Source organism: Terrapene carolina, unplaced genomic scaffold, assembly GCF_002925995.2.
Source record: "Terrapene carolina triunguis isolate 2854851 unplaced genomic scaffold, T_m_triunguis-2.0 Scaffold35022, whole genome shotgun sequence".
In the NCBI taxonomy this organism is placed as follows: domain Eukaryota; kingdom Metazoa; phylum Chordata; order Testudines; family Emydidae; genus Terrapene; species Terrapene triunguis.
In genome coordinates this window covers 11,832,300-11,843,294 of record NW_020699373.1, presented here as the reverse complement: position 1 = coordinate 11,843,294, position 10,995 = coordinate 11,832,300, and the positions used below count along the sequence as shown (strand labels likewise).

At 47.8% G+C, this 10,995-nt stretch overlaps 1 protein-coding gene across 2 annotated transcripts; it reads left to right on the top strand.

Annotated features, from left to right (window-relative positions):
• The first annotated feature begins 6,160 nt into the window (after positions 1-6,160).
• Positions 6,161-8,799, top strand: LOC112121839 (39S ribosomal protein L50, mitochondrial). 2 transcript variants are annotated; one of them, XM_026646387.2, is made up of 2 exons: positions 6,161-6,270; positions 7,582-8,799. In XM_026646387.2, the coding sequence occupies exons 1-2, from the start codon at positions 6,185-6,187 to the stop codon at positions 7,970-7,972; spliced, it is 477 nt and encodes a 158-aa protein (XP_026502172.1). In that variant the 5' UTR covers positions 6,161-6,184; the 3' UTR covers positions 7,973-8,799. The 2 variants fall into 2 exon arrangements, with proteins under 2 accessions (XP_026502172.1, XP_026502171.1); XM_026646386.2 differs by having other exon boundaries at positions 7,579-8,799.
• The last annotated feature ends 2,196 nt before the right edge of the window (positions 8,800-10,995 follow it).

The window sequence follows — 10,995 nt, the reverse complement described above, 5'->3', positions numbered from 1 at the left end:
CTGTGTCCAGAGAATCCTTCTCTTCAAGTTTATGCTGAGCCTGGTGCATATTGGGACAGGACTTTGAGAGCTGAGTTAATGATGTGTGACTAATACCTAACTCTTACATGGCACTTTTCATACACAGATCTCAAAGCACTTTACAAAGGAAATAAACATTGCTATCCCCATTTTACAGACTGAGGAAACTGAAGCACAGAGACTTTAAGTGATTTGTCCAAAGCTACTCAGAACACCAGAAAGAGAATCCCCGTCTCCTGAGTTCCCAGGCTGGACTCTATCCACTAGGTCCTGCTGCCTCTTAGATATTGATCCAGTGTGCACACCCTCTGTAAACTTGTAGTCACTGTCACATTCTGGGGTTCAATCCAGATGAGTGAGGGGTTGTATCACAGCCTGCCCTGTAACCCTGGATGCCTCACAATGCTTTGCTGTTGTACTTCTCAACCTGAGCTGCTCACAGTCTACCACCATGCAGGTCACACCCTGAGGGTCTGTATACAGCTACAGCCCTGGTCCAGCAGCTATGACCCCAACAGCCTGTCAGCAACACACCAGTCACACTCTGGCTTCCACCAGCCTTGGTTACTACTTGCAGGGTGACTCCAACACACTCCCAGTCCCACATTTTCCAAAATCAGGTGATCTGCACTGTCCAGCCCTTTCCTGGACAGTTCCGATATTAAAGGTTTGTTGCTCCTGTAAATAGTCAATATTCAACAGTTTGCTACTTTAACTGGAGTCACTAAACAGTTCAGTCTAAACACAGCATTGGATTGATTTAGATTTAAAAACAATAAAACAGGTTTATTAACAAAAGAAGATAGGATTTTAAGTGAATTCAAGTATGAGAGAGAAAGTTAGAAATGGTTATACGCAAATAAAAGTGAAAACACGCATCCACAAGTCTAAAACTTAATCTAGCAAGGCTTTGTTCAAGATCGCCTCTCTCACGCACAGTCCTCCAGCAAGATGGCGACTGACCCTTTCCTTAGTAAGGATCTCTCCCCAAGGCCCAAAGCTATTAGTGCCTTTGTTTTCTTAGGTGAAAGAGAGCGATTACTTGGAGTTCTCTGCTCCTTTCTTTTATAGTCTAGTGCAGGGGTAGGCAACCTATGGCACGTGTCCCGAAGGCGGCACGCAGGCTGATTTTCAGTGGCACTCACACTGCCTGGGTCCTGGCCACCGGTCTGGGGGGCTCTGCATTTTAATTTAATTTTAAATGAAGCTTCTTAAACATTTTAAAAACCTTATGTACTTTACATACAACAATAGTTTAGTTATATATTATAGACTTCTAGAAAGAGACCTAAAAACGTTAAACTGTATTACTGGCACGCGAAACCTTAAATTAGAGTGAATAAATAAAGACTCGGCACACTACTTCTGAAAGAAGAACAGGAGTACTTGTGGCACCTTAGAGACTAACAAATTTATTAGAGCATAAGCTTTCGTGGGCTACAACCCACTTCTTCGGATGCATATAGGTTGCTGACCCCTGGTCTAGTGAACCCATGAAGTGGATTCTTCTGAAGATTACCCCTCAAAGCAAAGATTATTCAAACAGTAAAGGAGGCAATATGGAGTAGGGTGGTGAAGGAGGCATCTTTCTTCCCACCTGTGTTTGCAGAAATGCAAATTTGCTTCATCTTCTGTCAATTCCTCTCCCTGCTATCTTGAGGACCCACTTTACTATTGATATGTAAATGGAGGTAAAACACACATTCCTCTGTTTAGGATAGACCTGTTTAACAACCTTTGCCTAGGCAGGGCTGTGTGGTTTTGAATGTGTGCTAATAACATTATACAGGGGGATTTCATAACTTCCCATTCATGCTGCTACACACATTTCACCAGGAGTTTATTGACCAGCAAATTATTAATTTTCAAATAATACCTCACAAGGCATATTTTGTACAAAGATTATTATAGTAGTGTGTAGGGTGTGACTATGGGGTGCTTTTGGTCACAGTCACCCTATGTAACTCATGGTTGTGTGAAATATAACAGTACCTTTCTTCCCCTAAAATATTAAATTTCTCTGCAAAGTGTTCCCAAGATTGAAAAACACCTCTGCCACTCAAAAGTGAATGCTGCAACTGTTTTAACTGATGCTCCTCTGCTCGGCAGCCCAACCAAGAAGGAACGGTGGGCTAGAGTCAGCCCTGGAGTATGTGGTGATGTGTAATGCACTATCCTCATTGCCTGCCGGCTCTCTTCTAGGTACCCCAAGTAGGGACTTGTTAATCTAATGCATTGCTGAGTGAGTAGGCTGAACAAAGGGATTTAATGATATGAGTGAGCACATGCACCACATGTATACCCATGAACCAAAGCATGGCTGATACTATAACAGCACCTCAGTATTGTCACTGTAATCATTCAAAAATTACGAGTCAGACCTCAATAATGAGATAGGCCTAAAAATAATGAGATTTTAAAAATACATGTTGGGTTCTTTTTGAGTCTTTAGGGTGTACTGGGACACATGTTCCAGTTTTTCTCCACACTCATGAGGGCTAGAATCTTACTTTAAAACAAACCCGAGAAAGCTGTTTCCCATATAATCATATCTCTGGCTCAAGAGCTGGGCTTAATGAAAAACATTTTTTTTAAAAAATCACAAAACTCATAGATAAATCAGGAGACTTGGCAACACTATTACCACCCTCAGAGGTGCATTGGTAGCTCATGGAGATCACAGTTCTCTAGGAGTTGTTTGTCTGTATGGCTTTACTGGAGTACAGTGCTCAGAAATCACTGGGGGTCTTATTGGGCTAAAACCTGCACCCCTCACCAGGGATCTCTCCAGACCTTTTATGTTTCCTACATCTCCTGGGCCCCATTGCCAAGCCTCCATCCATACTGCAGCAGTGACCGTGCAAGGGTCCTTCCCTATGATGGGAGCATGTGGACTGTGTGCCATGCGCCATTTTCCACCATAGTGAGAGGAGCAGCCCTCCCAGGTAAATGAGCCATGTCCCTCCCCTTCCCAGCGCTTCCCCCGCCGCCGAACAGCTGTTTGCCGGCGCGAGGGAGGGGGAGGAGCAGGGCCGCAGTGCCCTCGCCTGTCAGGTGAGGAGGCGGAGAAGAGGCAGGGGCAGGGCCTTGGGGAAGGGGGTGGAATCGGGGCATACCCCCTCCAACCCCCTGCCGTGAGCTGCTCAGGGCAGGGGGCTGGGAGCACCCACACGACCCCAGCCCACACCCCCAGCCCTGACTCCTGCACCCCCCTCACACCTCCCAGCCTCCTGCCCTGACTCCTGAACCCCGCACACACACCCATAACCCCAGTCCTGACTCCTTCAACCCCCCACATACTCACCCCCATCCTGAGCACCAAACGGGAGCTCCTGCACCCCCCCCCACATTCCCACCTGTACCCCTTGCACCAAACAGGAGCTACCCCAGGTAAGCGCTCCACACCCCCAACCTCCTGCCCCAACCCTGAGCCCCCTCCCTCACCCTAATTCCTGCCCAGACCCTGCAACCCTGTCAGCCACTCTCTGTGCAGACAGCATCACACCTGCCTAGGCTCTGCAACAATCACACACTCTTATCCCACCACCTAGATACTTAAGAAATGCATAGGGGAAACTGAGGCACCCACACAGTATTCAGAGAAAACATTAAGAACATTCCCACTTTGTCACACTGGAGGAGGGGCAGCTCAGTGCAGAGAGAGATGAAGAGAATGGGCTGGAACCAGGGAGAAGGTAGGTATCCGCTCTATGTGGGCAGGGTCCTGTTTACCCCCTCCCCACCCCTGCTGAGCTTGCAGTTTACCCCCAGCCCCTCCCTTGCTTCAGGGGCCAACCCTAGCTCCCGCCCCGCTGTGCTTTTGCCCCTGGCCCCTGCCTCGCTCCAGCTGGGGACCAATCCTTCCCCTCCCCCCACCATGCACCGCTGTCAGGGTGGATAAAAATCAATGATTTTTTTTTAAAAAATCAAAATATCGGATTTTTTTTATTTAAAACACATTTTGATAAAATGCTTTTTGAGGAAAAAACCTATCTAAAGATAGTTTTAATTAACATACATTATGTCTCATCATGGAATAGGGTTTATAAATTCTAATTCTATAGTATGAGACACTATATTCATATAATGTTTAAGAAACGTTTTGTAAATGAGTTCCAATAGTTCATGGATTGGGGACCCAATCTTATGGGATTCCACAGGCTTCTGTATAGATTATTTAGGTTAATCTTTCTATCCATCCAATGGGACTCAGTGCTCAGTCTAGAAGATACTATCAGGGATGCTTAGTTTTGCAGTTCTCAAACTTTGAATTTGTGTCTCCAGAGCTAACATGCTTGTTAACAGCAAAAATGTTTTTAAATAAATAAATAATATATAGAGGTGAGAAATAACAGACCTCAATGCTATTGTCCCTCTGCAAATTTGTGTACACAGAGTCAATCCCTTACCTCTCTCTAAAAGTGAAAAGTTTCAAAAAGTTCAATGAATAGAAGATTGATGGGGACGGAATAGATCTGGATAAGGAGAAGAAGTCTGGAGATAAATGTGAGAAGCGAGGGAACATATGCTTTTTTGTTAAAATATTATGTTTGCCGTTGAAGAAAAAAATCCAGAATACTTAATGTTGTTGTTTTAGTTAAATAAAACAATTTAAATGTCTGTCTGGTGATGTTCTCCTCCTAATACAGCATGGCAAGAAAATCCTCCAAATATTAATGATTAACCTGTTGAATTGCAGATAGTTCATCTCCCAATGACTTCATAAATATCTGCTTCAATTACCTTTGGTAAATGAAATAACCAAACAATCATTCATTTTCTGATATAGCTGTAAAACTCATCTGAAAAGTTTTCAAAATAAACCCGTTTAAAAATGTATAGTGTGTACCTTCTAAAAATGAAACCTACTTCTATCTCTGTGTTGTGAAAAATATGTATTAAGGTTATAACAACCAACAAGAATGCACTTTTACGTAGGAAACCATGATTAAATAGAGTCTTCCTGACTAGAGATTTAAATCATCATTTAAATCAAATCCACCCTGCCCACTGTGCTCTTGCCCCTGGCCCCTTCATTCTCCAGAGGGGCCCACAAATATGTTTGGTGCCGGGCCCACAAAAAATTAATCCGGCCCTGTCTGGATATGGTGTTGTGTCTCATTTAGTGGCACCGAGACCACTTAGAGAGAGAGGTAAAATGAGTCTGCTCTACAGCCTTAGCTAACAGACAGTTGGCTTTTAGCTCATGCGGTAGAGGCTCATGCACTGAGGTCCCAGGTTCGATCCCGCCTGCCGACGCCCGGGGTCTGTCAGGATTACACAGATATACACCTACATGTATATGTGCGTATGTAGGTGTGTATGACACATGCAGTGGGAATACAAGTGTGTCTATTCGTGTATAGATGTGCATAGGCGCTGACTTCCCCTCCTTCCCACGGATGCTCAACCCCCCTCTTCCCCTGCCCCCACTCCACCCCTTCCATGATGCCCCCCCCTTCCCCAAAGTCCCCATCCCAACTCCGCCCCCTCCCTGCCAATATTCCAACCCCTTCCCCAAATCCCCACCCCGGCCCTGCCTCCTCCCCCGGTTTGGCCGCGGCTGGGAGGTAGGCGGAGGAGCGGGGATGCAGCGCGCTGGGGGGGGGTTGGAGCAGCCTATGCGGATGTGTGTATAGCTATTTACACATCTGTGCACATACACCTGTGTGCGGTTTGCATGTGTCCATGTATGCGTGTGTAGCTGTTTGTGCACACGCATGTCACTGGCACGGCTGTGGGGCTGTGCGCTCTATGGCCCTGCTGTGGGTGCTGGTGCCCTGCAAGGCCCAGGGTGACACGGAGGCCCAGGGGGCCGCTCCCCCTCCAGCTGGGCCACCAGCAGCAGCTCCCCACGGGCGTGGATGAGGCCACATCCCGGTTTCTATGGCAACAAGCGGCCTGCCAGCCGCCATGTGGAGACTCCGCCCACATCATCCGGGCCTCATCTCGCTCAGCTCCACCCAGTGCACGAGCCGCCGGAGGCCGCAGCCTCGCTCTCGCCTCGACGCGAACTACATCCCCCAGAGCGCTCCGCGGTGCCGCGCCGCGGCCACGTGACGGACATCCCATGACTACACTTCCCATGAGGCAGCGCGCGCTCCCGGAAACAATCCTACCTCTCCCGTCGTGCCTCGGGCAGTCTGTCTGTGTCGTTTCCAAGATGGCGACCTCCTGCGGGCTCGTGCGTGCCTGGAGGCGGCTGAGTCTGGGGGTCCCGCCGCGCAGGGCATTGTGGGACGGCCTGAGGTAACCCCGAGGGAAGCTCCGTGGCCGAGTTATTCTCGGCCCCATCCCCCGCTGAGGCGCCCGGTGCGGGACCAGGCCCGGAGTGGGGAGGGAGGCGGCTTGGGGCTGGGCTGCGGCCTGAGTGCTCCGCCTGCGGGTGCGAGCGTCCGCCGCGGCGGCCTCGTTCCAGCCTTCAGCGCCGGCTTCCCCGTTCCCCGCCCCGCCCCTCGGGTCCGCGCGGCGAGCTGACGGTTGGCCCTGCTCGTGCACGCGCTCGCGCTGTAGCGCGCTTCCTCGGGGGGGGGGGGGGGCGAGTACGGCTGCCCCTGACAGCGCCGTGCACCTAGTGGGCACGGCTTAGCCCTGCTAGCAGGGCCTGCGCCGGAGCCGCCGTGCTCGCCGAGAGCTCACCCACCCCAGCTTGTGCTGTAGACTTAGGGCCTGTCTACACTGCGACACGGTCGACAAAACTTTTGTCTTTCATGGGTACTTTAAAAAGCCAGCGCTCTCCCCCCCCCCCCCCCCGCGAAGGGCAAAAGTTTTGCCGGCTGGCTTTGTCCCGCTGACAAAGCGAACGCCGCTCGCGGGGATGGAAGTATTTTGTTAGCAAAAGTGCCGACACAATACTGTCAGGACGCGTTTACGCCCACTGACGTTTAGCGACAAGGCTGTGTCGATGCAGCCTTGTCGCTAAAAGCTGCGTAGTGTAGACAAGCTAGGGTGACCAGACAGCAAATGTGAAAAACCGGGACGGGGTGGTGGGTAATAGGAGCGTATCTAAGAAAAAGACCCCAAAATCAGGACTGTTCCTATAAAATCGGGACAGCTGGTCACCCTAAGACAAGCCGTCAACTATAGACTCCAAGGGTAGGGTAGATATACCCCCCAGGGTCCGGCTACCCGACAGCTGCTACGCTAGCACAGCACCCCACAGTCACTGTGAGCACCTCCGTCTGAGGCCTGACAAAGATGCTGTGAAAGTGCAACTTACTACTGTTATGAAGCAACAGCAGGATAGGAGTGAAGCACTTCCTGGCCTGTTTGACTGTGGCAGTGGTACTTGCTCTGTGAATATTATTGAAGGTGGCGTTCTGGAAAAAGCTGGGAACTAGGCTCAGAGTGCTAATGTTTGTATTGAGTGTATATGCAAATCAGCGAAGGAAACAGCTTGCTCTGTCTTCAGTGCAGGCATGTGTAAGAGCTATCAAATTATGGTAGTGAAACCAAAAATGAGTGTGAATGGGGGGAGGAGGGGAATCTAACCTAAATGGAAAAGGACACTTCAATTCAATAGCAGCTGGGAGATTTAAAATACTTCCTTCTGATTAACAGGAAGAAGGTGAGAGAACCAGAGGTGGTTGAAACAGCTGTTCTAGTGAAAGAACCACCCATCCTGGTATGTCCCCCACCACGCAGTAGGAAGTACCTTCCCCCAGAGGATCTCCAGAGTCGTCTTGAGTCTCATGTCAGGGAAATCTTTGGACCCTCACTCTCTGAGGACTGGCAAAAGGCCTCACTAAAAGAAAGCAAGTTAAAGTATCGCCTGCTGGCGCAACTGGCTGCAGAACTAGGCCATGCGGTCCCCAATTCACGACTCCACCAAATGTGCACTGCTGGGGATGTCTTAGCTTTCTACAGCACGCAGGTCAAAGATGCCTCAAAATTTGATGAGCTATGCACTGCAGAGCTGCCTTCAAACCTAAAGATTATGTGGGAACACTGAGTCATGCCAGAGAAGAGGGATGACTTCTGGGATGATGTCTAAGCGACATTCATCATGGTGATGGTCTACACATCATATACTCCGTTGGGAATTCATTTAAATGTCTTCAGATTTCAAGGACACGGCTTACTGCTTCCAAAAAAAAAAAAAAAAAAGCTTTTGTTATGATGCAACAGTGACAGCTGGTCAGTAAAGAGAACAACATTTGTATCCCCTCTATTCCAGGCCATGTTCCTTATTTAAGGGTACAGCAACACTGCAAAAACAAACTAGCAGATAGTTTCAGAGACTGGGTCAACTGACTCAGGCTTATAGTAGGAGGCTCAGACTCAGGGCTGTATGTCTCTTTTGCTGTGTTGACATACCCTACGAGTAATAGAGGTTGAGGATAAACAAAGGGCACTGATCCTTGCATCACTGTAAACTTCATTACTGGAATCGGTATTGCATAATGGGGTTTAGTGACTTGCCATATACATGATGTAGAGAGAGGTGAATATTGAGGGAATTTGTCAGACTTATTCATGTCTGCTGGAGCTAACAGATTGTGGAGGAGGGGTGGGGAAAAAAGTCACCCTTTCGCTTTCTCCAGTGTATCTTGTAACAGTCAGCCTTCTCTGGATGGCGTGGAAATGTAGGTCCTATCAGCAATAGCACAATCAAAGCAATTCCAGATGCACAGTCCTCAAATCCATTAGGTGTAGGGTGTTTAGATTACAAATTGGCTGCTCTTGAAGAAAGTGCTGTGTGGATGTACCAAAACACACAACTGGTTGCTTTTAGACAATGAGCTCTAGGCTAACTCAAAACAACCATTGTCTTAAGTTAACATTTCAGGTATCACCAAGATTCAGTATAGCTATTACATTTCCTAGTTAAGTACCCCCACCATATGCTAGGAAACTGAGTTCTGGTCCCTTCAGCAGTTGTTTATTACAGTTCTCTCTATTCAGAAGTTTTCCTTACCACAGTGTAAGTGTGTCTCCAATAGTTTGAGTCAGCAAGGGTAGACAGTGGTGGTGATTTGATGTACATACCCATCAACGACGTATGAAACAAAAATGGAAACCTTTTGTAAGGGAATGTAAAATAAATGACAAGGTGTGGAAATGTACTGGTATTGATTATGTGTGACTTCGGTCTTTCACAGACAAGTTTAAGTGCAAGGGTGGTCATCTGTGGGTATGTGTGAGCATGGGTCTGGGGGAGGATGAATGTATCTACACCATCACAGATGGTAAACCTGGGTGGATCCCTTTGGGTAGGAGGCATTTACAGGAACTTGCATTAACAGATAATGCAGCATTGTGGAGCAGGCATAGAACAGCTTGGATTCTCCTGTTCTAGGACTTTTTTTTTACTTGAGTGCAAACATATACATTGTGTCATAAATTTTGGAGTACAGTGGGGAGCTTCCACTTCCAATTGCGGATTCCTGTTACAATGGTTATTTTGTTGCTTTAATCAACAAATTTCATAGTTATTACTTTATCACAATTCCCAAAAATGTACTAGGGAACTCATACTCCCAAGTGCATCTTCCCTTCCCAGTCCAGAGGAGTTCCAGCTTTGCCACATGGTGATTCTTTTAATTGTTTAGGACGACACTTTAGTAGAAACAATGCTACTTCTGGTAGCTATGTATGTGGGTGGGCTGGGAGAGGTATGTAGAAGAGTTAACTCACCATAGGTGCATCCCTTTGTGACTGGGCATGGCATAGCAGGCTCTCCTCTAGCACCTTATGCTGACAATCACTCTGGTCCTTGCACTGGTCTCCCTCTTCTTGTACCTCCGCTCTCTAGTCAGGTCACATTTAGTCCTGCCCCTTCCAGGGTAATAGGAAGTCTAACAAATAAATGTGTGATCCTTCCAGCCAGTCTGCCACCATCAATTCAGGGCCCAGTAGTCCATTCACTCTTTTCTCAGGGTATCTAGTAGTCGATATCACCTTAGAGGCTTCACACCACCTTATCAGGTGAACCCAGGCCTGCTTTCTACACTAGGTTCTAATCCAGGGACCCTAGGGCATGCAGTCAAGGTTCACTCCACCAGACTTATTGCTACTATCCTTCCTACAAAGCCTTTCCCTGGGCTTTCTCCTCACTGTGAAAGAACCTTCTCTTTCCCTCTAGGCCTCTTCACTGCCTACTGCCAAGAAAATGATTGCAGAGTTTCTCCCTATAGCCCCTTCTGTTCCAAACTTCCTCTGTTTATAGCTCCTCGCCAGCTAGGCTTCATCATTAATTAGGCCTGGCCCACTTCCAGGTGACACTCAGGTCCACATTAACCCTTTCTGAGCCAGGACAGGGTATACACTGCATCACATTTAGAAGAGTTGACTCAGCACAAGCACACTTCTGGAGATACCCATGTCATACTACAAGTTAGGAATTGTAAACGCATCATAGAAGATTAGAGTTAGAAGAGACTCCAGGAGGTCATCTAGACCAACCCCCTGCTCAAAGCAGGACCAACCCCAACTAAACTATCCTCACATAAACTATGAAAGATCTTCATTAGTAATGCAAATACCCTTCATATCAGCACATAGCATAGTGCGTGTAAATAGAGGGCATGTAGCAAACCCAAAATAAATAAATCTGCCCACAATTTGTGGGAGGCAGGAAATGGTTGTGGGCTGATTCATAGAGTCCAAGGCCAGAAGGGAGCATTGTGATCATCTACTCTGACTCCTATATAATACAGGCCATAGAACTCCCTCAGAATAAGTCCTACAGCTCCAATAAGATGAAGAAACCACAAAGGCATTGTTGGGTCCTTAATAAGGCTTGGTCTACACTTACCCCCCAAGTCGAAGTAAGGTACGCAAATTCAGCTACGTGAATAACGTAGCTGAATTCGACATACCTTACTTCGAACTTACCGCGGTTCAGATGCGGTCCACACGCGGCGGTCAGGCTCCCCGTCGACTCCGCGGTACTCCTCTCGTATAGCTGGAGTACCGCAGTCGACGGGGATCACTTCCTGGTTCGATTTATCGCGTCCAGACCAGACGCGATAA

Bases quoted from the DNA above. Each gene is read 5' to 3' on its own strand.
- LOC112121839 (XM_026646386.2), top strand. From the start codon at position 6,185: ATGGCGACCTCCTGCGGGCTCGTGCGTGCCTGGAGGCGGCTGAGTCTG. The intron at 6,271-7,578 runs GTAACCCCGAGG...CCTTCTGATTAA, and splicing joins GCATTGTGGGACGGCCTGAG to CAGGAAGAAGGTGAGAGAAC.